At 43.7% G+C, this 26938-nt stretch overlaps 1 protein-coding gene across 6 annotated transcripts in view; it reads left to right on the top strand.

Annotated features, from left to right (window-relative positions):
- The window catches only part of LOC137375484 (deleted in malignant brain tumors 1 protein-like), a 55698-nt gene that overhangs the window by 4263 nt on the left and 24497 nt on the right, over positions 1-26938 (top strand). For 4 of the 6 annotated variants that reach the window (XM_068042822.1, XM_068042821.1, XM_068042817.1 and 1 more), the window contains exons 1-4: positions 4791-4949; positions 9573-9641; positions 13228-13530; positions 15772-16092. In XM_068042822.1, coding sequence (XP_067898923.1) covers positions 4904-4949; positions 9573-9641; positions 13228-13530; positions 15772-16092 — 739 coding nt within the window. In that variant the 5' untranslated portion in view covers positions 4791-4903. Of the gene's footprint in view, positions 1-4648; positions 4693-4790; positions 4950-9572; positions 9642-13227; positions 13531-15771; positions 16093-26938 lie in introns of those variants that run through there. The other 2 variants (XM_068042818.1, XM_068042819.1) reach the window with 2 other exon arrangements.

Genomic DNA, 26938 nt, shown 5'->3' with positions numbered 1-26938 from the left:
CCTGCAAGAGTGGTGGAAGCAGATCCATTAGTAACTTTCAAAAGGAAGTTGAATCTTAACTGAAGACGGAAAACAAATCGGGAATCTGGGGAAAGAGCAGAGGTGGAACTTAATTGGCACATTTTTCAAAGAGCTGGTACCGGTAGGATAAGTCGAATTACCTCTTCCAGTGGTGGAAGATTCTGTGATTTTATGGCAAGTTTTAGGCCTGGCCCCAAGACGAAAGTACTGATCTTTTTGTGCAAGGAATGAACGGCAGGATCAATTCTTGAAGTATCGGTAGCTCCCAGCTGCAATGTGTTGCCAATCCATCCCATATCTCTCTGTATCAATGAGGCATGGGCTTGTGTAGCATAGCAGTCCCGAGTAGTCGCTTTTTATGCTTTTAAACACCTTTTCTTTCAGTTGTAAAATACTGTTGCCTGTGGTTTGCAGAAGAGATCTTAATGTTTTGGTTTTTTTACATTGCACAATTCTTGAAAGCCCAGGCATAGATCAGATAATACTCTGCACTGTAACTCATGCCATTGCCTTGCACCCAGCTCACGCTGACGACACCTTGTACTGCTGCTGCAAGCGTCACTTCAGAATGATCTAAACGATTGATTGTGCGTCAAACTTCAACCAAAGATATTCGGATAACCAGTTGCTCGTAGCAACAGCTCCACAATCTGTTCAGATAATTGGGTAAAGGTCGAAAAAACCATTCGTAAACAAGAGGGGAATTCCAAACTCACAGCAGGGTATGTAATAACAGTTGTGAAAAAGGGAAAGGAGAGTCAAATATAAACTTTTGAATATTATGGAAGGAGACATGTTCAATATCTCAGAGATACTTTTTTTTAAGAATATTACAGAGCAGAACAGGCCCTTCGGCCCTCGATGTTGCGCCAACCTGTGAAACCATCTGACCTACACTATTCCATTTTCATCCATACGTCTATCCAATGACCACTTAAATGCCCTTAACGTTGGCGAGTCGACTACTGTTGCAGGCAGGGCGTTCCACGCCCCTACTACTCTCTGAGTAAAGAAACTACCTCTAACATCTGTCCTATATCTATCACCCCTCAACTTAAAGCTATGTCCCCTCGTGTTTGCCATCACCATCCGAGGAAAAAGACTCTCACTATCCACCCTATCTAACCCTCTGATTATCTTATATGTCCTTATTAAGTCACCTCTCCTCCTCCTTCTCTCCATCGAAAACAACCTCAAGTCCCTCAGCCTTTCCTCGTAAGGCCTTCCCTCCATACCAGGCAACATCCTAGTAAATCTCCTCTGCACCCTTTCCAAAGCTTCCACATCCTTCCTATAATGCGGTGACCAGAACTGCACGCAATACTCCAGGTGCGGCCTCACCAGAGTTTTGTACAGCTGCAGCATGACCTCGTGGCTCCGAAACTCGATCCCCCTACTAATAAAAGCTCATACACCATATGCCTTCTTAACAGCCCTATTAACCTGGGTAGCAACCTTCAGGGATTTATGTACCTGGACACCAAGATCTCTCTACTCATCTACACGACCAAGAATCTTCCCATTAGCTCAGTACTCTGCATTCCTGTTACTCCTTCCAAAGTGAATCACCTCACACTTTTCCGCATTAAACTCCATTCGCCATCTCTCAGCCCAGCTCTGCAGCCTATCTATGTCCCTCTGTAACCTACAACATCCTTCGGCACTATCCACAACTCCACCGACCTTCGTGTCATGCGCAAATTTACTAACCCACCCTTCTACACCCTCTTCCAGGTCATTTATAAAAATGACAAACAGCAGTGGCCCCAAAACAGATCCTTGCGGTACACCACTAGTAACTAAACTCCAGGATGAACATTTGCCATCACCCACCACCCTCTGTCTTCTTTCAGCTAGCCAATTTCTGATCCAAAGCTCTAAATCACCTTCAACCCCATACGTCCGTATTTTCTGCAATAGCCTACCGTGGGGAACCTTATCAAACGCCTTATTGAAATCCATATACACCACATCCACGGCTTTACCCTCATCCACCTGTTTGGTCACCTTCTCGAAAAACTCAATAAGGTTTGTGAGGCACGACCTACCCTTCACAAAACCATGCTGACTATCGCTAATGAACTTATTCTTTTCAAGATGATTATAAATCCTATCTCTTATAACCTTTTCCAACATTTTACCCACAACCGAAGTAAGGCTCACAGGTCTATAATTACCAGGGCTGTCTCTACTCCCCTTCTTGAACAAGGGGATAACATTTGCTATCCTCCAGTCTTCTGGCATTATTCCTGTCGATAATGACGACATAAAGATCAAGGACAAAGGCTCTGCAATCTCCTCCCTGGCTTCCCAGAGAATCTTAGGATAAATCCCATCTGGCCCAGTGGACCTATCTATTTTCACACTTTCCAAAATTGCTAACACCTCCTCCTTGTGAACCTCAATCCCATCTAGCCTAGTAGTCTGAATCTCAGTATTCTCCTCGACAACATTTTCTTTCTCTACTGTAAATACTGACGAAAAATATTCATTTAACGCTTCCCCTATCTCCTCTGATTCCACACACAACTTCCCACTACTATCCTTGATTGGCCCTAATCTAACTCTAGTCATTCTTTTATTCCTGATATACCTATAGAAAGCCTTAGGGTTTTCCTTGATCCTATCGGCCAATGACTTCTCGTGTCCTCTCCTTGCTCTTCTTAGCTCTCCCTTTCGATCCTTCCTGGCTAGCTTGTAACTCTCAAGCGCCCTAACTGAGCCTTCACGTCTCATCCTAACATAAGCCTTCTTCTTCCTCTTGACAAGCGCTTCAACTTCTTTAGTAAACCACGGCTCCCTTGCTCGACAACTTCCTCCCTGCCTGACAGGTACATACTTATCAAGGACATGCAGCATCTGCTCCTTGAATAAACTCCACATTTCGATTGTGCCCATCCCCTGCAGTTTCCTTCCCCATCCTACGCATCCCAAATCTTGCCTAATCGCATCATAATTTCCTTTCCCCCAGCTATAATTGTGCCCTGCGGTATATACCTGTCCCTGCCCATCGCTAAGGTAAACCTAACCGAATTGTGATCACTATCACCAAAGTGCTCACCTACATCTAAATCTAACACCTGGCCGGGTTCATTACCCAGTACCAAATCCAATGTGGCATCGCCCCTGGTTGGCCTGTCTACATACTGTGTCAGAAAACCCTCCTGCACACACTGGACAAAAACTGACCCATCTAAAGTACTCGAACTATAGTATTTCCAGTCAATATTTGAAAAGTTAAAGTCCCCCATAACAACTACCCTGTTACTCTCGCTCCTGTCGAGAATCATCTTCGCTATCCTTTCCTCATTTACGTCGTCCACGGATTGAAAATCCAGTTGTAAATCAGATAAGAGTCTGCACAGTAACTCAACACAATTTACAGACGAACTCCACCTTTCATGTTTCGGCTTCACCCACGATCACAGATAACTCCAAGACATTCAGGGCTCCTGAAACCACTGCTTTCGCTGCATCCTGGGATCCACGCGCAACACCCACGTGCCGCCACATGCGCTCTCTCCACCTCTCTGTTGAGTAGCACCATCTCACTCTGTGCCAAAGCTGTCCTGACCCATAGTTCCATTCCACCCTTCTCCTCGTCTGACACTTTCATTTATCAAGTTTCAACAATTCATGGGTACCAACACACCTCCGGATTTTTCATCCCCTTCATTTTCCTCTGATTCCACCCCTACTTCCAATCTCACCCTTTCCCTTGTTTTCATGATCTCCTCTGACATTCCCTTCATTGACACTGAACTATCAGTCCTTAGCAAAAGTCTCAGCTCCATCCCCTTATGCTCTGCATCAATGAATGTCGGGTTAGGCAGGACGCTGAGGTCTTCCTTTAGCGCCTTCACATCCACGCTCATTTTCTTTTTAACCAGGAGCCCTCCCCCCGCACAGCGGACCCTGTCCAACATCTTCAGAAATCTCATTTCATCTGGAGTCCACGCTCTGCCCTCTTTCTCTCTCTCGATCTCTAGATCTTTACATTGAGAACTGCCTGTGTGACATTATTAAATTCAATTCCTCCCTCACCAGGCTTCTGCCTGCTTTCTGTTCTGTTATAATTAATCCAATCACCTTAATTGCCAGACCAATACGATAGGGAGAAGCAACAAACGATGCCAAAAACAGAAATATATAGATAGACATATATAGAGATGCAGATATACATGGATACAGATAGACATAGAAACTGAAAGAGACGCCGACAACAAAACAGGGTGAAAAACGGAGATGCAAAACCAGGCAGAGCTGAGAGTGTGGAAGTTGTTATTGTCAATTTAAGTTCTTTCCATGCACCTGTCTCTCTCACATTGCCTCGGCCACAACAGTCCTCACCACTGCAACACCGCCCCCACCCCCCCCCCCCCCCCCCCGCCCCCGACCCCACCGCTCCCCCCACCCCCCACGACTCTCACACTCTCTCTCATTTATATATGATATATTCTCTTTATTCTTTTTGTTTCTCTCCAACTGTTTTTGTACGTCTGCATTGTCAGTTTGTTTGTCTGCCTGCCTGCTTGCCTGCCTGTCTGTCTAACTATCTATCTATCTCAACGTTTTCTACCTAACAGGACAGTGTTAGAGATTGTGAGTGGGAAAATCTGTCGGACAACTCCTCCCCCGATCCAATTACTGACTTTTCTTTTGCCTAAAATGGTAATAATATCTGTGATTGGTGCACTGATTCCAGTTCTAGTTTTGCCTCAAACACGTCAAAACTTATTGGCCGGCCTGACTTTAGGAATGGACAGAACGGTTGTCTGATGTGGGCTAGATGTCTCTCTCACTGAGCTGATGTACAGTTTTTTTTGCGCAGATCCATTGATCAGGTTCTCATTCGTGTCTCTGCAAATACAGTTATCGTGAAATGCAGGGCGTGGGATTACTGCTGCCGGTTCTGCAAGCTTTAATGTGTGAGTATATCTCCATTCCGCTTGCCCTGAAAATGTACAAATGTCCTAAATCTGTATTTTGGAACTGTTGCCATTCACTGAGTGTTTCTCTTTATTACCATCAATCACTGTTCATTCAAAACTCTTTTCTCATTTACTGAATTATTTCCTTCTGTTATTTATTCTCATCCCAACCATTAGTGAGAGAACTTCACTGCCATTCCGACAGGTCTCCACTGTAAGGGGAGACCAGGATAGGTGAAAATCAATCCCTATTTACCAATAAACGTTTCTGCTGTGGGAGTTTTGCATCTTTAACATTCTGTACGGTTAGCTGGGAAATGCTTTCCAGACAAGCGCCGATTGAAATGGAAAAAGGCGGATCTCTGCTTTCAATGTAAATACATTACAGTCCGTGTTTTAGTCAAACACAGAATAGAATCAGCGAAATATTGCTGTCTGAGCAGATGTACAGTTAACTAATTGCATTTAATAATTATGCAACGTTATAGGTTTAGTAACATCGATTGAAGGAAATCAATGTAAAATCATATAATTTTGACCAACATCTATCTTTTTTTCTATTAGAGCCGCCATCTCTTTGGTTGGGTCACATAAATGATTTTTTTTTCTAAATCCAGAGTTTAAATATTAAACAATATTAAGCAATATATTGTCCATCCCTAATGGACCTTGAGAAGGTGGTGGTGAGCTGCCTTCTGTAACCGCTGCAGTCCATGTGGTGTTGGTACACCCACGGTGCTGTTAGGAAGGGAGTTCCAGGATTTTCATCCAGCGGCAGTGAAGGAGTGCGATATAGTTCCAAGTCAGGATGGTGTGTGGCATGCAGGGGAATTTGCAGGTGGTGGTGTTCCCATGCATTTGCTGCCCTTGTCCTTCTAGGTGATAGAGGTCAGGGGTTTGGAAGGTGCTGTCTAAGGAGCTTTGGTGCATCCCTCGGGTGGGGGTGCGGGGGGGGGGGGGGGGTTGCGGGTGGTGGTGGAAGTGGCATTGTCACTGGATGAGTAATCCAACTATCCAGGGTATTGATCTGGGGGACTGGATTCGAATCTCACCACCCCACCACAGCAGAAGGTGGAATTTGAATTCAACTAATAAATCTGGAATTAAAAGCTAGTCTAATGATCGCCATGAAACCATTATCGTTTGTTCTTTAAAAAAAACTTGTTCATTAATGTCCTTTAGGGAAGGAAATCTGTTATTCTGCCCTCAATGTGACTCCAGACCCATAGCAATGTAGCTTACTCTTAAATGCTCTCTGAAGTGGCCAAACAAGCCACTCAGTCGTATCTAACTGCTACAAAGTTAATTTAAAATTGATATTCTTTGATTGAGATGTTGGTGCTTCATTCCAGTTAATGCTTTGTGAGTAGAGGGGATTAATTTACCTTGAAGACTCCAATTAGGATTGATTTAATTCAGTGCCATTGTGAGTGCATTTTATGATAATTCGTCTTCTCAATTAAATATTGTAAATCACTGAAGGTAACAGATACCTATCAGTGTAAAGACTTATTTGCAAGCTATTTAGTTTTTAGTTACAATATCTTGGCAGTGACAGAAACCCCACTTTAGAAATATATTTTAATTCGCTTCCAATCTACTTTGAGTCCAACAGACCAGAAAATTGAAATTTTTGCATGTTAGAACCTAGCATCAGAATAGTGGAATTCAAGAATCTAGATTTATTTTTTGTCCTTGTTTTTCGCACTTTGGTAATTAGTTGGAAATAGGCTATAAACAGTGAGATCATTCCATCAATAAAAACAGAAGGTGCTGGAAATACTCAACAGGTCTGGCCACATCTGTGCAGTGAGAAACAGAGTTCACGTTTCAGGTCTGTGACCTTTCATCAGAACTGGCAAAGGTTAGAAATGCAATAGGTTATGAGCAAATAAAAGGAGGGAGAGGGAAAGAAGAGAACAGGGGAAGGTCTGTGAGAGGGCGGAGGGCAGGAGAGATTAAATGACAAAGATGTCATGGAATAAAATGCAAAGGGAGTCGTAATAGTTTAGATTAGATTTTTTTTAGATTTAGAGATACAGCACTGAAACAGGCCCTTCGGCCCACCGAGTCTGTGCCGACCATTAACCACCCATTTATAATAATCCTACATTAATCCCATATTCCTACCACATCCTCACCTGTCCCTATATTCCCCTACCACCTACCTATACTAGGGGCAATTTATAATGGCCAATTTACCTATCAACCTGCAAGTCTTTTGGCTGTGGGAGGAAACCGGAGCACCCGGAGGAAACCCACGCAGACACAGGGAGAACTTGCAAATTCCACACATGCAGTACCCAGAACCCGGGTCGCTGGAGCTGTGAGGCTGTGGTGCTAACCACTGCGCCACTCTGCCGCCCACTAATCAAAAGACAAAACAGAGAGAGTGTTAATGGCAGAAGAATGAAGTGTCTGGCAGCAAAAACATGAAAAACAAGTTTCAGACAGGTACATGGATAAAATTGAAATAAAATAAGAAGTAAAAATTAAAAAATAAATTTGTGGGTCCTTGAGAGGGTGCAGAGGAGATTTGCCAGAATGGTTCCAGGGATGGAGGATTTTAGTTGCATGGTTAAGTTGGAAAAGTTGTGTTTCTTCGCCTTAGAACAAAGGAGATTGAGGGGAGATTTAATAGAAGTGTTCAAGATTATGACAGACTTATTTAACTTAGATAAGGAAAAACTTCCCATTAACAAATGGTACAAGGTTTAGGGGACAAAGATTGAAAGTTTTGGACAAAAGTGCAGGGGCATGTGAGGATGCACTTTTGTATGCAGCAGGTGTTAATGACCTGGAACCCACTGCCTACAAGTGTGCTGGAAGCAGAAATTATCTATGTTTTCGAGAGGAAGTTGGATTGCCACCTGACAGAAATAGACTTTCAGGGTTATGGGGATCGAGCTGAGGAGTAGGACTGACTGCAGAGCTCCGTGGAGAGCTGGTGTCGACTCGATGGGCCGAATGGCCTCCTTCTGTGCCATACATGACTCTAACAATGGCGGCCATGCTGTGAAATTGTTGAACTCAATGTTGGGTCCAGAAGGCTGTAGAGTGCCTAATTGGAAGATGAGGTTCTGTTCCCCGAGATTGCATTGAGTTTCACTGGAACACTTCAGCAGGCCAAGGACAGAAATGTTGGCATGGGAGCAGGGTGGTGAATTAAAATGGCAAGCAACTGGAGGCTTGGGGTGATGCTTGCCGACTGAGTGAAGGTGTTCTGCAAAGTAGTCACCTTTGGTTTGCGTTTGGTCTCCCCAGAACAGAGACAGCTATATTGTGAGCAGCGAATACAGTAGGCTAAATTGAAAGAAATGCTAATAAATCACTGCTTTCAACGGGAATGATTGTTTTGGGCCTTGGATAGCGAGGAGAGAGGAGGTAAAACAGCAGGTATTTCAACTGCTGCAATTGAATGAGAAGGTGTCATGGGAATAAGATGAGGTGTCAGGGTGATGGAGGAGTGCAGCAGGGTGCTGCAGAGGGGACAGACCCTTTGGAATGCTTACTGGAAAGGGAAGGGGCGGGGAAGATGTGTTTGGTGGTGGCATCACACTAGATGTGGCGGAATTCCATCCTTCTCTCACCATCATAAGGTCTATCTTCAGCACTTCCCTTCCCTTTCTTGACATTAAAGCCTGGCTCTGATATAAAGTTAAAACCTGACCCGGGCCGGACCCCACAAAAGCCAACCCGAACCCGACCCAGGCCCGAGTCCTTTAATTTTTCTAAATGCTTGATCCGACCCGAAAGTAACAAACATATTTTTGAAACAGAAAAGGATCACAGACGAAAACAAAAACAATACAAAACAAAACAGTACAGTCCAACCCGACCCAACCCAAGCCGGAAAGCTGGACGCCGAATACAGACACGACCCGAACCCGACACATGTAGTTGGGTTTGGTTGGGTTCAGGTCAGGTAGCCATGCTTTACTTGACATATCTGTCTCCATCTCTGCCTCCTGCAGGGCTTCCATTTCATTCTCCCAGTTTCTGTATCTCCAACGCATCTGTTCTGATTTCGAAATCTTCCACAACAGCTTCTGATATGTCGTCCTTTTTCCTCAACCGAGGATTCCCTCGCACTGTGGTTAACAGTGTCCTCCAAAGTGTCCAACCCATTTCCCGCATTTCTGCCCTCACCCCTTCCCTCCCTCCCAGAATCGCGACAGGGTTCCCCTTGTACTCATTTTCCACACCACTAGCCTTCTCATCCAAAGGATCATTGTTTGGTGGGAGGGGTGGCGTGGGACTTCTGCCGGCATCCCTAAACTGCCTATAAATGGCACTTAATTATTCAAATAGACTACCTGCTGTTGCCGAGAGTATAGCCGTTGCCAGATGCATCCCACCTTCGGCAAGTTCGGCCGGATGCGGGAACGTGTCGACCTACCGGGCCGATCTCCGGCAGTCCAACTTTCCTTCCAGTCCCGAGAAGAAAGGCGCCTCGGCGGAACTGATAAAATTCCGCCTTTGATGCATGTGTTGCGCTTCTCCAATTTTAGCTTCGCAGAAAAGGGATTTCGTTGTCTGCCTCACCATTGCCGTGCATATAATGTCATTCTGCGGGCTACAGATGTTCAGAATCTCCATTTCCCACGTTTTGTATTTCAGTCTCAGCAAGCCAACGCTCTGTGCAACCTACCAGTCAAAGTGCTTCAGTTCAAACAGCGAAAGAAAGAGGTAAACATTTTCTACATTTAGAGATAAATATATCCTGAAGTATGGAATAAGATGATATTAATCCTTCGTATTGATTTAATAAAAGTTGCACAGAAGAAATACGTTACACATCTCGTGTTGGGAGCAGACATGTACGATGTTTATATTCTGAAATTCTGCACTGAGACTGGAAGGCAGAAGATATGACCATAGTTATCTGATCTCAACGACTAGCTCTGGCCATTTACTTATGCTGGAAGCATGCTTTTAAGATGCAATTAACCGTTTGGATTGAATATATGAATTGTTATTCTAACCGTACTTCGAACCATGGTTTCCTGGCAGAATACAATATCCGAGAGGATTTTCAAACGCTGAGAAAAGTTCTTACTATCTGGAATTCACTGACAGAAACGGTGATGGAAGCAAAATCAATGGTAAATATTAAAGGGAGTTGACTAATGACTTGAGAAGAAAACAAATGCAGGGATAGGGGAAAAATCAGGCAAGTGGAATTATTGGGATAAATATTTTAAAGAGAGCACGGACATAGTGGGCCGAATGGCTTCACTTTGTGGTTTATTTATTTTGGAGATAAAGCACTAAAACAGGTCCTTCGGCCCACCGAGTCTGTGCCGACCAACAACCACCCATTTATACTAACCCTACGGTAATCCCATATTCCCTACCACCTACCTACACTAGGAGCAATTTACAATGAGCCAATTTACCTATCACCTGCAAGTCTTTGGCTGTGGGAGGAAACCAGAGCACCCAGCGAAAACCCACATGGTCACAGGGAGACTCCACACAGGCAGTACCCAGAATTAGACCCAGGTCCCTGGAGCTGTGAGGCTGCAGTGCTAACCACTGCGCCACTGATTCTATGACAATGTAAGCACTCTCAAAGAGAAAAAGCTGCGATTCAGTTATTGTTGCCGCAGGTGCTTTAAGAATTCTAGACCTAAAGCAGCAACTCCAGTTTCAGGAGCGACAGAGAGACTGAGTACGTTGGTTTGGTATATGGTTCAGGTGTGTGATATAGAACATTTTCAAAGATGTCTCTAGATTTCACATCTGCAGAGAATGCATTTTCCTCTCCATGTTCTCAAGTAGTACTGAAGAATCTCTGCAAGTTGACAGTCTCTTGCGGAGGAGATGATGATGGGGGAGCCCAGCAAGTCAGAGAAAAGGGCAAGGCTGACAATTTGCAACCATCTTCAGTCAAAAGTGCTGAGTGGATGATTCATCTCGGTCTCCTCCTGAGTCCCCACCATCACTAATGCCAGTCTTCAGCCAATTCAATTCACTCCACATGATATCAAGCAACAGCTGAAAGCACTGAATACAGCAAAGGCTTTTGGCTCAGAAAAAATCCTGTCAGTGGTACTGAAGACTTCTGCCCCAGAAGTAGCCGCACCTGTAGCCAAGCTATTCCAGTACAATTACACCACTGGCAATGTGGAAAATTGCCCAGGTATGTCTTGTCCACAAAAAGCAGGACAAATTCAATCTGGCCAATTTCCACCCCATCAATCTACTTTCAATCATCAGAGAAGTGGTGAAAGGTGTAATTCACGGTGCTATCAAGTGGTGCTTGTTCAGCACTAAACTGCTCACCAATGCTCAGTGTGGGTTACACCACGGCCACTGCTCTCCACAGTGGAGCAGAGTACAAGCTTGGTCCAAATATGGACAAAAGAGCTGAATTCCAGATGCGGGGTCAGTGTGACGGCCCATGACAATAAGGCCGCATTTGACCAAGTATGGCATCATGGAGCCTTAGCAAAATTGACGTCAATTGGAATCAGGGTGGGGGGAAGGGGGAAAGGGGGAATTTCTCCACAATGGAACATGATTATGGTTGTTGGAGGCCATTCATCTCAGCCTCGGGACATTGCTGCAGTAATTCCTGAGGGTAGTGTCCCAGGCCTAACCATCTTCAACTTCTTCAGATCAGAGGGGGATGTTTGCTGATGATTGCACACTGTTTAGTACCATTCACAACTACTCAGATACTGAGGCCTGGACAACATTCAGGCTTTAGCTGATGTGACAAGTAACACTCATACCAGACAAGTGCCAGGAAATGACTACCTCCAACAAGACAGAATCCAATTACCTCCCCTTGGCATTAAATAGCATTATTATCGCCAAATCCCCCACCAGCAATATCCTGCGTGGTCACCATTGACCAGAAATTAAACTGGACGAGCCAGATGCATATTCTAGCTATAAGAGCAGATCAGGGACTGCAAATTCAGTGGCGTGCAACTCACTTCCTGACTCTCCAAAGCCTGTCCACCATTCATAAGTGACAAGTCTAGGATGTGATGGAGTACTTGCCACATGCCTGGATGAGTGCAGCTCCAACAACACTCAAGAAGCTTGACACAACCTAGGACAAAGTAGCCCACTTGATCGTCGCTCCATCCACCATCTTAAACATTCACTTCCTCCACCATCGTGCACAGTGGAGCAGTATTTGCCATCTACAAGTTGCGTTGTAGTAACTCATGAAGACTCCTTGGCTATGATCTTCCAAGCCTGCGAACTCTACCGCCTAGAAGAAGGGCAGCAGATGCATGGTAATGCCACTACCTGAAAGTTCCGTCCAAACTACGCTCCATCCTGACTTCGAACTATATCACCGTTCCTTCACTGTCACTGGGTCAAAAACCTAAACTCCCTTCCTAACATTACCGTGAGTTTACTAACACCGCATGGACTGCAACGATTCAAGATGGCGGCTCATCAAGCCAGTCACAAGGCCATTTAGGGATGATAAATTCTGGTTCGATGTGCAGCTTTTCTGTGTTTTCTGCCTTCCCTTTCAGAATGAAGGGGAAGGGTAAACCATTGAATGAGAAACCTTAACACGTTCAGTGGCACTTTAATGGGGCGCAGCCTACGCTTGACGTGGAAACGAATAGAGGAGGATGAACCGTGGTTCCTATTTGTAATGCAATTTGTAATGCATTCTGCAAACTGATGCTAATTTCAAGCACTACAAAGCACCTCCTGTTTACAGGAAATTGGATTTCAACTCGTGCAGTCTCGTGCTTTTAAAAGAGTAGCGTTACAGAGCTAGGTTTGCAGATCGCTGTTCAGATTCCTCCGTACATTGCAGACAAAACTGTTGCAGTTGGAGCACATAGTCAGGGGGAATGACACTATTTTTTGGGGGGTAGGAAAGGGGGGATGTGGGCGGCAGTGGCAACGTAATGCGTATTGCTCATCCCCTACCATCTCACCTGACCCTGATACTCTTTAAAGGCTAACAAAGGATATATTTAAAAGTCAGAATTATAATACAAATTAAAATGGGCAACTTGAATGATTTTAATGCAATGTAAAAGGTTTAATAGTATAATTTACAGCACTTCCAGAGGTACTTGTTGGAGATGCAGAGCCGTTATTTTAAAATCTTAAAACTGCAAAACGTAGAATCAAGTGTCAACTGAGTGCACCAATAACTTCAATATTCCTGTTTTATCAGTCATTTTAAAGCCATGTTTTAAGTGGTTTATAAAGATTATAAGAGGATTTTTTCAGTTCAATTTGGCAGAAGTTTCATAATTAGTGGTTCTCTTGTATTTTATTACAGTCCTGAGATTGGAGGGCCCGGACGCACCATGTGTCGGGGAACTGAAGGTTTACGACCGAGGCCAGTGGGCCTCCGTCTGTAGCAGTCTGTCAGATTCAGCTACTGGAGAAGTCATCTGTAGGCAGATTGGCTGCGAATCTTATTACAGTTCATTTACCAGTCCCATCTCACAAGAAACGGGACCTGTTTTACTGGTTAAGGTAGAATGCAAGGGAACAGAATCTTCACTGTGGGAGTGTCCGTCCAGTGTATCGCACCAGCAGAACTGCGAAACTGGGGAGACAGTAAGCCTTGTGTGTCTAGGTAGGTTTGCTATTACTGATTACTATTAAATGTTTTACTTGACTTCTTTTTAATGGTTTGAACGAAAATTATTAAAGACGATGCAGTTAACTAGTTACGAGCGGGTGAAAATGGATTGCAATGAGTGCCCCCCCCCCCCCCCCACCAATTACTTTATTCGTTTCATGGGATGTGGGCGTCGCTGGCAAGGCAAATTGTTGTTGCCCATTTCAAATTGCCCTTGAGAAGGTGGTGGTGAGCTGTCTTTTTGAGTTGCAGCAGTCCATCTGGTGTGGGTACACCCACAGTGCTGTTAGGAAGGCAGTTCCAGGATTTTGCCCCAGCAATTGTGAAGGGACAGCGATATAGTTCCAAGTCAGGATGGTGTGTGGCTTGCGGCGGGGTGGGGGGTGGGGGTCGGTGGTGGGGAGCGGGAGGAATTTCCAGATGCTGGTGTTCTGATGCGTCTGGTGCCCTTGTCTTTCTAGGTGGAAGAGGTGGCGGGTTTGGGAGGTGTTGTCGAAGGAGACGGGGAGCGTTGCTGCAGTGCATCTTGTATATGGTACACACTGTGGAAAAGCAACACCCTCCATCCTCCCCCGCGCCTCTTTCACTTGTTCCGCGTTCTGATGAAAAGTCATCGAACTGAAACGTTAACTCTGTTTCTCTCTCCACAAATGCTACAAGACTCTATTTTTAAGACCTGATTGGAACATTACAACTCGCATTTAAATAGAAAATAAATAACAGAAAGTTTGTGTTTTGGAGAAAAATTTCAGTGAATTGTGGAAATATATAACGCAGCACTACCTATTGGCCTTTTACTTCATACCGGGATTATGTGTCTGTCTGGCAAAGCCAGCAGTTATCATCCATGCCTGGTTGAACTAGTGAAATGAGTGATATGCCGTCTGGTTGAACCGCTGCAGTCCATGTGGGAAACCTTCGTCCACAGTGCTGCTAGATAGGAAGTTGACCCGATGATAATGATAGAATAGCGATATGTCGGGATGGTATGCGACTTAGAGAGGAGCTTGGTTCTGATTGTGCTCTTGTCCATCCAGGTAGTGGAGGTTTTGGTTTAGGATGTTCTGCCGAAGAGCATTGTCAACATCGTGACAGCTGATAAAAAATAGGGAAATTGATAAAATGAATTAAAAATTGTCAAAATTGTAACATGAGGCAAGGTTGGTAAATGGGCGTTGCTCCACCTACTAAAATGTTTAATTTAATGCACAGGTAGATGGTACTTCAGATCCAATGGGCACATAATTTTATTTAAAAAAAAGACCATAGGAAGTCTTCCTTACGGTTGCAAAGTATGCAACATACGTTTAGGGAGACTGCAAAATGCAGTACTTCAAACGGGGCTTAACGAAGGCCTTCTTGGTTTTATATTCTATGCTCTAGATATAACACCAAAGATTTTATTTGCCTGATTATGGCGTTGATCCTCTAATCCATTTCAAATTTTATTACTAAGCTGCACATGCTTTTGCTGTTCTTACTTCCAAAGTATTTAAAGCGCCAAATGACTGTGATCTTGGGCTGTATTTGATACTTTGAACTCCCTGTGCTAATTGTCCGCACTGTATGTGTAATCTTTATATCGATCATCGCCTGTGCTGCATCTATAGTACTAATTGCTCCACTGCCTGTTTTATTCATAATGCTAATAACCTGTGCTGTATACGCTGCATTTAGAGTGTTAATTGTGGTAAGAACGCAAAAATGGGTGCAACAGTCGACCATGCGGCCCGTCGAGCCTGCTCTGTCATTCAGTAAGCTCATCGCTGATCTTCTGCATTAACTCCACTTGCCCGCCGGCACCCATATCCTTTGATTCCCTGAGAGATCGAAAATCTATCGATCTCAGCCTAGAATATATTCAATGATGGAGCACCCACAACCTTCCGGGATAGAAAATTCCAAAGATTCACATCAGTCTGTGTGAAGAAATTTCCCTTCATCTCACTGCTAAATGTTATCCTGAGGCTGTGACCCCGTCTTCTAAATAAACGCTTGCCTTTGCAGTGTGTGCGATATTTATGCTGGTTATTGCCTGGGCTTTATGTGTTATATTTATACAGCTAGCTACTTGTGCTATATTATATATATATATATAATTGTTTAAACTTGGTGCATTGGCAGCAGGATTGACATATGTTCATGGCGCGGATCATTCTCGGGAAATGTACTTCATGTTTAACTTGGTGTAATATATTTAAGGTGCTAAACTGTAACGGCATTTTTTCATAACAGATGGGATAAAAGCGATGCTGATCGGTGGAGGTAGCCCCTGTGCTGGGAGAGCTGAGCTCGGAATTGGCGATTTGGCCGCTCGCATTATTTGCGGTCGAATGTGGGATATAAACGATGCTCGCGTTTTGTGCAGACAACTAAGTTGTGGCGACGCTGTATCAGCATCGGGGAATTCCAAGTTTGGAGTTGGAGTCTGGCACGTGAATAACGCTGCATATCGCTGCAAAGGCACCGAGAAGAACCTCCAGAATTGTGAGCTGAAAACGTTGGCCCATGCAAACTGCTCTGTGGAAGAGGAAGCAGCCGGGGTTGTTTGTTCAGGTAATTCCATTGTCTACAATATATTAGAAAATGATAGACGTTGACGTCACACCATCCATGAGCACAAAAAACCCCCCAAAAAATGCAAAAGTAATGCTTTAAAGTACTAAAAATTACTGAAGTCTCTTTTACGGATGGCAGCATCCGTGGCAGAAAGTAAGGAGAGTTAATATGGTATAGATTTATAAATTATGCATTCTCTTATTCATGATCTGTTCCGTTATTCATGATCTGTGGAGGACTGGGGAAGCTGGAATTTTACTCCTCAGAGCAGATATGATTGGGGATAGATTTACTGGATGTGCTGAAAATCATGAAGTGTTTTGAGAGAATAAATAATGAGAAACGGTTTCCACTGGCAAGAGGCCCTGCAATCAGAGGAGACAGATTTCAGGAAATTGGCAAAAGAATCAAAGGGGAGATGAGGAGTTGTTTTTTCACAGCGAGTTCTTATGATCTAGAATGCACCGCCTGAAAGAGCCAGTAAGTTTAAAACGTGAATTGGATAATTATTTAAGGGGGAAAATTGCATGGCCATAGTGAAAGGTGCAGGTGATTAGGACTAATTCAATAGCTCTTTCAAATAGCCGACACAGAGGCAATGTGCCCAATAGCCGCCTTCTGTGTAGCAAGATACTGTGATACTATTGTGATACTGTTGTGACTGTGATACTATTATTCCCTATAAACAAAATAAGTAGTTCCTTTTACAATTTGTTGTTGAGTCAGGACTACAAACAATGTGTGTGTGTGGGGGGGCGGGGGGGGGGGTGCAGATTTTCCCTGGTTAAAAAAAAGCAAAAACCTATATTGTGGGGTTGATGGAACTGGAGCAAGGTTTAGCCGAATTTAGTAAGAAATATGAGGCAGAGGCTGATGGACATAATGGAGTCTTTATCCGGCTTCACTTTCACTATCTCTTTCAGTTCCCAATGCTGGTTCAAGTGTGCAAGGTAACCTCATGTGAATAAAATGTTTAATGCAATTCTCAAACCACTATATCTCTTCTTAGTAAATGAGAGACATAGCATGTTTCAATAATGTGATTCTAAAAATGTAAGCAATAAATTTAAACATAAATAGTTCACTTCATAACATAGTCATATAAGTGTGGTGAGTATTTTCTTTCACGAATCTTATATCATCTGACATCATGTGTAATCTCCTTTGACTCATGTTCTTCATCTGACGTGTTGATGTCAGAATCGGATTCAATGCTGATGAGTGGTGTTTTCAGTGCTTTGATAAATGATGCATTTTGAACCACAGAAGCATAGAAAAATTACAGCACGGAAGGAGATCATTCAGTCTGTCATGTCCGTGCGGTCCAAAATAAAAACTAGCCGCCAATCTAATTCCACTTTCCAGCACCTGATCCATAGCTTTGCCAGTTACAGCACTTCAGATGCATGTCCAGGTACCTTTCAAAAGAATAGAGGGATTCTGCCTCCACCACCATTCCTGGCAGTGAATTCCAGATGCCAACCACCCTCTGGACGAAAATGCTTTTACTCATGTCCCCTCTAATTCTTTTACCAATCACCTTGAATCAGTGCCCCCTGGTAATTGACCTCTCCGCTAGGGGAAACAGGTCTTTCCTGTCTACAATATCTAGACCCCTCATAATTTTGTACACCTCAATTAAGTCACCCTTCAGCCTCGCTGTTCTAAGAAAAACAACCCTAACCTATCCAATCTTTCTTCATAGCTGCAACTTTCAAGCCCTTGCATCATTCTTGTCAATCTCCTCTGTAGTCTCTCCAGAGCAATTATGTGCTTCCTGTAATGTGGTGACCGGAACTGTACACAATACTCCAACTGTGGCCTAACCAGCGTTTTATACAGTTCCAGCATTACGTCCCTGCTTTTGTATTCTATACCTCGGCATTCCATATGCCTGCTTCACCACTCTATCTACCTGTCCTGCTACCTTAAGGGACCTGCGGGCATGCACTCCAAGGTCTCTCACTTCTTCTGCCCCTCTCAAAATCTTCCAGTTTATTGTGCATTCCCTCGCTTTATTTGTCCTCCCCAGATGCATTACTTCACACTTCTCTGGATTGAATTCCATTTGCCAGATTTATGCCCATTCACCCAAACCATTGCTATCGTTCTGGAGTCTAGACTTCACTACGAATTGCACGGCCAATTATTGTGTCATCAGCAAATTTCTCAATCATGCCTCCCACATTTAGTGCAAATCATTATTCAATTCTGGGTACTGCCTGTGTGGAGTTTGCAAATTCTCCCTGTGTCTGCGTGGGTTTCAACCGGGTTCTCTGGTTTCCTCCCACATGCCAAAGACTTGCAGGTTGATAGGTAAATTGGTCATTAGCAATTGCCCCTAGTATAGGTAGGTGGTAGGGAAATATAGGGATAGGTGGGGATGTGGTAGGAATATGGGGTTAGTGTAGGATTAGTATAAATGGGTGGTTGATGGTCGGCACAGACTCGGTGGGCCGAAGGGCCTGTTTCAGTGCTGTATCTCTAAACATAAACTAAACATTAATATATAGCACAGACAGCAAGGTACCCAACACTGAACCTTGTTGAATGCCACTGGAAACAGCTTTCATTCCCAAAAACATCTGTCCACTACTACCCTTTGTTTCCTGTCACTGAGCCAATTTTGGATCCATCTTGCCACATTCCCCTATATCCCATGGGCTTTCATTTTACTGACCATTCTGCCATACGGGGCCTTGTCAAATGCCTTACTAAAATCCATGTAGACCACATCCACTGCACTACCCTCATCAATCCTCCTTGTTGCTTCCTCAAAGAATTCAATTATGTTCGTAAGACATGACCATCCCTTAACAAATCCTTGCGGACTACCCCTGATCAATCCGTTTCTTTCTAAGTGACAGTTTATCCTGTCTCACAGAATTGATTCCAGTAATTTACCCACCACTGAGGTCAGATTAGCCGGCTTATAATTATTTGACCTATCCTTCGCAACCTTGTTAAACGATGGTATAACATTAGCAGACCTCCAATCCTCTGGCACTTCGCCTCTATCCACTGAAGATTTAAAGGTGATCCTCAGCACATCTGCTCTTTCCTCCCTGGCTTTCTTTAACAACCTGGGATGCAATCCATCCGGCTTTGGCGATTTATTCACTTTCAAGGATGTCAGACTCTCCAGTACTTCTTCTCTCATTATGTTAATCATACCTAATATTCCACGCTCATCCTCTTTTACTACAATATCTGCATCATCACTCTCCTTTGTGAATACAGAGGCAAAAAACTCATTAAGAGCCCTGCCCACATCTTCTGCATCCGCATCTAAGTTCCCTCGTACATCTCTGAGACGGCCTACCCTGTCTTTAGTAATCCTCTTGGTCGTAATATACTGATAAAACATCTTCAGGCTTTCCTTGATTTTACCTGCCAATAACTTTTCATGCCCTTTCTTTGCTTTTCTAATTTCCTTTTGTAGTCTCTCCTGCACTTTCTATACTCTTCTAGGCTTTCTAAAGTATTACATTTTTTATGATCATCATAAGCTTTCTATGTCTGCTTTCATTACCCTGTAAGGCTCTAGATAACCAGTGAGCTCTAGATTTGGCTGTAACACCTTTAACCTTTGTGGGGACATGCCTATCCCGTGTAGAATCTCGCTTTTGAATGCCTCCCACTGGCTTGCCACTGGTTTTCCTTCACGTAGCTGTATCCAGTCTACTTTCACCAGATCACCTCTCAGTTTCGTAAAATTTGTCTTCCCCCAATTTAGAACTTTAACTCCTGCTTTATCTTTGTCGTTTTCCATGATTATGCTAAAACCTACTGTATTATATTCGCTATCGCCAAAATGGTTACCCACTGCTGCTTCATTACTTGCCCAGCTTCATTACCGAAGACTAAATCTAGAATTGCGCCCCCTCTCGTTGGGCATGCTATGCGCTGGCTAAAAAACTTTCTCTTGAATGCAGTTCAAGAATGTTGAGCCCTCTGTGCCCTTCACACTGTTTGTATCCCAGGTGATATTAGGGTAGTTAAAATCCCCAACTATTATTGCCCTATAATTTTTATACTCAGAAATTTGCCTACGTAATTGTTCTTCTACCTCCCTCTATCTATTTGGGGGTCAAAAGTACACTCCTAGTAGTGTGGCTGCCCCATTTTTATTTCTGATCTCCACCCATATGGCCTAATTTGATGATTAATTTAGCATATCATCCCTCCTCACAGCTGTTATTGATTACTTAACCAATAATGCTACACCCCCTCCTTTTTTATCCCCTCTCTATCCCGCCTGAAATCTTTATATCCTAGGGATGTTGCGCTGCCATTCTTCCCCCACTTTAAGCTAAGTTTCCATTATAGCAACTGTATCGTATTGTCATGTATCTATCTGTGCCCTCAGCTCATTGTTTTTTTTTTTACTATACTCCTTACATTTAATTAAATACCCTTTAACACTGCCAAATTCCTGTGCTGCACACATTTTTGCTTCTTCTGTCTTTCCAAGTCACTTGCTAATTTTCTGCCTTCCATTCCCTGCCCTGAAATTGTTCTATATGAAACTACCCTCAGGTTCCCATCCCCTCGCAAAACTACTTTAAACCATCCCCAACAGCACTAGCAAACCTTCCTGCAAGGATATTTTTCCCAGTCCTGTTAAGGTGTAGACCGTCTGGCTTGTACAGGTCCCACCTTCCCCAGAACTGGTCCCAATCCCCCAGAAACCTGAATCCCTCCTTCCTGCACCACCTCCCGAGCCACACATTCATCTGGTGTATTCTTCTATTTCTATGCTCACTAGCACGTGGCCTTGGGAGTAATCCAGAGATTACTACCTTTGAGGTCCTGCTTGCTAATTTCTTTCCTAACTCCCTAAACTCAGCCTGCAGGACCTCATTCCTCCTTCTTCTTATATCGTCGGTACTAAAGTGATCCATGATCTCTGTCTGTGCACCCTCGCCCTCCAGAATGCCCTGTAGCCGCTCGGTGTTATCCATGACCCTTGCACCAGGGAGGCAATATACCATCCTGGAATCACGTCTGCGATCACAGAAATGCCTATCTGTTCCCATACCTATAAAATCCCCTACCACTATTGCTCACCTGTCTTTTCTCTTCCCTTCTTGCAGAGCTGAGTCACCCATGGTGCTCTGGTCATGATTCTCTCTGCACTGTCCAGAGAAACACTCTCTGCCATCTGTACTCAACTGAATATCTGTTAGAAAGGGAGATGTTCTCCAGGGACTCCTGAACTACCTGCCTTGACCTTCTTGTCTGTCTGGCAGCCATTGTATCCCTGTCTGCCTGTTTTCTCTTAAGTTCGGGGATGACTACCTCCTGAAACGTGCTATCCACGTAGTTCTCTGCCTGTGGGCAAATCTGTGAAGTCAACGCTATCTTCAATCCATGGTCCTGGAGGTTGTTTGGACATTTTGAGAGGATCATGACGATTTGGCATTGCAGTTGCTTGACATGGAAAACACTAGTAGATTTCTTGCTCCACCATACAGTTAATTCCTGGGAACCAAACCTTTTCCCTAAGGAGTTGTTTGGTATTGACTATTCCCTGGTGTCTTTCATGTGCTATTTGGACAACAGATTCCCTCAATGAGTGTGGAACAACAATACAGTTGTTGCATAATACGAGATCAGATGTGATAGTAACACAGATCTCATTTCGAACACTCTGAAGGCCTTGTAGTGTGCAAAAAATTTAATTTGCTGATGCTTTCTCAATCACATCTGTCCAGTTTCGTGATTCTATAGCCTTTATACATAATTGCATTTCCTCATCTTGTTTTATTTCTGCTTTGCTGTCAGCTAGTTTTAGTGACTTTGGCACCGCATTTATGCTTCTTTATTTAAGCTGTTGCTCAGCAACCTTTTCCTCACAGCAGGACCAACGGTTGGCAACTGATGTTATGAAAGATAGTCCACTGGTTTGAGCTTGCCTGGCTTATACTCAACATGATACTCGTACTCTTTCAGTTTGAGTATCCAACGTTCTATTCACGTGGGTAGTTTGCTATGTGGATTGTTGAACAAGCTCACTAGTGGTCTAAAATCGGTTATAACTTTAAACTTGTTTCCATATAAGCAGATATGGAAGTGTAAGATACCCATGTGATTCAGAACGCTTTTGTCTCTGTGTGCAAATAACATTTGTCTACAGGCGTTAATGATCTTCTTGCCATTGCAACAACTGATGGGTTTTGTGTCTTGTCTTGCTGTACACAAATTGCACCTAAGCCAACCAGGTTTGCATCCATGACTAGCTGAGTGGTTTTTTCAGGGGCAAAATAAGCATTTTTGCAACTTGCTGACAAATGTCGCTTGATCTGGTGTACCGCTTGTTTGTGTAATTAAATCCATTCTCATTTGGTGGTCTCTTTTGTCAGTCAGTTGAGGCTACGTTCTCTGAGATGTTGTAGGCATGTCTAAAGTTCCTTTTTGGTGTGGTCATAGATAAGAATGTCATCAGTTATGTTCAGCATGCCTCCATGTCATATTAGTGCAGACAGAATCAAATGTTAAATTACCTCAGCTGCTGCATTGACTAAAAAGCTGAGCCTCTTGTATTAAAAATGTCTGATGTGTGTGAAGAATACAGTAAGATATCTCGATTCTTCTGCCTGCTCAATTTGATTGCAACCTGCATTGAGGTCAGGTTTAGTGGAGCGATTAACACCATTTCCTTACTCTATAATGTCATCAATTGTCAGTGTCAAATGTCTTTTTCGGTGTATGGCTTGGTTTAGTGATTGCATATCAATGCAGATTCTAATTTGGTTTTCACTTTTGGCTTTCTTGACAACTTGTATGGTGAGATGCTAGGGGTAGACCCATCTCCAACTTTCTCAGTAGTGTCAAGGTCAAGCACATACATGGTGTTGAAGTTCCTTCGCTGTCTGTTTCCTGACATGAAATGGTATTCGTTGCCATTGATGCAGAACTGGGGGCACATTAGGTTCGATGTGCAGCTTGCATGTAACAACTTTCACTTTGCCGATACCAGTGAAACGATCAGCTTACAGTTTGAGTATGATTTTGGTATTATGTGTAGGGATTGAATATGTGACTGCAATCATGTGCAGATCTGCTGCTATGGGGAAACTCATAAGCTCCAGATATAGTATAGCTTTTGTTCCAGTGTCTTTGAATGAGACTAACATTTCAAAGGTCACAAGGATTTTCAGTGTTTTGTCATTATTGTAAGAGAAATTTTCATATTCCCTCATGTGCAGAGAATGGGGAAATCCTGAAGTTGATTGAATATTTTGTCTCCAATGACACTTACAGATGCTCCTGTATCTATGAGAGCAATTACGTCCAAGTAGCCAATGGTCGCTGTCACTGTGGCTGTTTTCTGTGTCTGAGAGAGAGATAGCTAAAAAGTATGTTCAGGGTCATCTGCTTCTATATTAGTTACATTAGTTCTTTCCCCTTTTTGCTATTTTACACATAAACGACACCCTTATACTGGTATTGGTCTTGTTAGTTGATTTTGCTGATGAGCGACAATCACAAACACACTGGTTGGATTTTACCAGTAGCAGAACACTCTGTCTGATGTGGCTAAGCACTGTACACTGGAAACATTCTTTGCATAATTCGCAACTCTGTCTGTGAAATGTCTGTTGTTGCTGGCACGTGAGCAATGAATAGTGTCCACAGGAGTTAAAATTCGAGTGTGGTAGTTACTGGTAGCAGCCTCAACTTCAGTAGCTCTGGACTCTGGAAGCCATAGTGATCTCCCTAACTCCAACAGCTCTCGCAACTTCCTGTCTTTCTCTAGTGCTTTTCAGCATAGTTGACTGGAGCGACAATCTTTGATTATTTCTGTTAAATTTGCTGTTAGACATATTCAAATCACTGAAGTCACATTTGGTTGCTTGTTGCCTCAATCGTGTGCAATATTGCTCAATTGTCTCGTTTGCTTCTAGCTTAGTACATTGGAAGACAATCGGTTCATACACGGTGTTTTGCTTGAGCGTAATGTCGGTTGTTCGTGCATTTGTTGCTGAGTTGTAGTTATTTTGCACAAGTGTAACCATCTCAAAGATATCCTACACTTCTTCAGAGCTACTGTGTAGAAGCAAGGCCTTTTCCTTGTGTCGTCTGCGATTGCAACACCTGCCATTGTACGTTTGAAACATCACAGCTACACTTGCCAACGTTTAAATACAGATGAAGGCTCTAAATGCTCAATGCCATATTGATCAGCAATGCAGTGATAATGCGTGATCAACTTTCAGAGGAAACCTCTCTGCAATGATCTGAGATTATATATTATTTTGATTGGATGGTTATTTTTGAGAGATCAGTGTGTGAGTATACACTGTACAAGCTTCCTGTGTGTCATTGAACCCGTCTATAACTTAAAATACAGGCCAGAATTTTGCGCTTGTTGAACAGGAGCCATCCACCACCTGAAAAGTCAGTGGCGATTCTGCCTCTGCTGGACCTGGGGATCCAGACTGGATTTTCTGGTCCCAGGCCATTAATTGGTCTTAGGTGGGACTTCCACCTCATTGAGGCAGGAAGTGCCGCCTAATGTAGTTGCTGGCTAATTATCAGGCTGGCAGGTCTTAATCCCAGCAGTGCCACGGGGAGCGGTGCCCATTGCTGGGACTGCAACCAGCTACATGATCAAGATGATGGAGAGGATGGCCAGAATTTTACGCTGCCCCAACGGGTCGGATGGTGGCGTGGGGGTGACATAAGATTGAGCAGGAGGCTCCGAGAGGCCTAGACACCCCGATTCTGCCTCCGGACAAGTTTACGGAGGACAGCCGGGTGGGGGGTGGGGGGGGGGGGGGGTGGTGTGGGGAGCGTGGGCTGGGAAACGGTTCGCCTGCCCGAGGCCAATCAAGACCCTTAAGTGGCAACTTAACGGCCACTTAAGGGCCCTCGCCCGCCTCCACAGGTATTTTACCCGTGGCAAGCGGGTGTGCTGGGGACGTGAAAAGCCGCCCAGCAATAGCTGCTGGCCTTTCCACGCTCTGAGGGCCGGGGGGGGGGGGGGGGTGGGGTGGTGGTGCATGGCAGTCGGGCACAGGGTGAGTGGCTGGCAGCTCACTGAGGGGGGACCTCCTCCCTCAAGTGGGTGGAAGTCCGGTCTCGGGCCAATTAAAGCCTGGGGATCCATAAAATACAGGATGGATCGTCAGGGTGGGCGGGAGTGGGCTCGTCACCAACATTTACGTCAGAGTCCGGCTCCCGTCCGCCCGCTGTAAAATTCTTCATGATGGGAAAGAATCACGTTTTTGGGGAAGGCCCCCCCACCCCGTCTCCCTCTCCAATTGACACCAGTCCGCCCCCCTCCCCGCACCCTCTCCCCCCGCCACCAGCCTGCTCTTTGTGGGTGGGGGGCATAAAATTCCGACCACTTTCTTCAAAGAGCTGACCAAAGCCTTCCAAAAAGTTTTATGCCAGAAAGCAATGTTTCCTGTTTTGTACCATTTGTTTTTTATTTACCTCATCACCATTTTAGCCAAGTTTTGTAAGAAATATGAGGCAGAGGCTGAGACAGAAGCAGCATGCTATTGAAGATGATGGAGTCTTTTTTATTCTGTTTTACTTCAACTTTCCCTTTCAGCTTCCTCTGCTGGCTCATATGTGCATGTTAGCTGCAAGTGAACAATGTGTACAATGCAATCTGCAAAACAGCACATAGATTGCATAACAATTTTGAAGAGTCCTGTGCAACATTTGAAGAACTTGCAATGTTTGAAATTGCTGATTGTGAGAAATGGGATTTTCTTTGTGATTTTTCAACCAGGGCATTCCTGCAACAAGACATTCGTTGACACTTTTGAATGGTAAACATGAATCCAAGACATTTTGAAAAGTGGGAGAAATCAGCACTACTTTAGTTATAAATGGAGAATTTAAAAGCGAAATTAAGCCGATTGCACAATTGATTGATTAAGTGCTTGGATGCAGTGACATAGACCAAATCTGCCAAATGTGTTGTAGGATTGGTGCTGTCAGCCTAGGGCTGACAATAATGATTGCGTTTAATTGATTTGGAGGATAAATAATCTTGCGCATAGCAACAATTTAGTTTTTTTACCTATATCGAACAGCACTGCCAAGATACAGATAGTGTAGAAATGCCCAAACCAAAGCAGAGAATACCGAACAAGGTGGCATTCTGGCACATCTTTTTCTAAGAGTCAAGAGCTATGCCATCTGTATCTGTACCAATTACGTCGCTACGACTGTTCAACGGTTCCATATTTTTAGCTTTGATATATTGCTGCCTTACATTTTTGAGCAGATCATTAATTTTAAAACGGTTGTTGTATACTTTAAGGCCTATCAATTTGTTTAGACCGATAGTGAAACACTAAATGGGCTCAGAGAATAAAGATTCTTCTTAACTATGCTAATTAATTAAATGTTAATTATTCCATTATAAGAATGCAACAATTGAGGAGTACTGATAATAGCGACTTCAATTATCCTATCATAGACTGGAAAATAACAGTGTAAAGGGCAATAAGGGGAGGAATCCTGAAAAAGCTACAAAATAACGTTCTTCATCAGAGTAAATGCTGTATCTAATTCTGAGATGTGAAGTTGAGAAGTGGATCATGTTTCAGTGGGAGATCATTTTGGAAATAGTGATCATAATTTTATTAGATTTATTATAGTTATGGAAAACGTCAACATGCAATCAAGTGTTACTAAACTTAATTGGCAGAGAGCTAACTTCAGTGAGTTGGAAAAGGATCTGGCAAAAGACTAAAATTGGAATAAAACATTGAGAGACAGAACATTGTTTGAACAATGGGAGGTCTTCAAGGAATAGATGGTTCATGTACTGAGTTGAAACATTTCCTTAAGGGCTGAAAGAATGGACATCCAAATC

Source organism: Heterodontus francisci, chromosome 11 (assembly GCF_036365525.1).
Source record: "Heterodontus francisci isolate sHetFra1 chromosome 11, sHetFra1.hap1, whole genome shotgun sequence".
NCBI classification, from domain to species: Eukaryota; Metazoa; Chordata; class Chondrichthyes; order Heterodontiformes; family Heterodontidae; genus Heterodontus; species Heterodontus francisci.
Note: the sequence above shows the minus strand (reverse complement) of the source record. Positions and strands in the feature narration are given on the sequence as shown.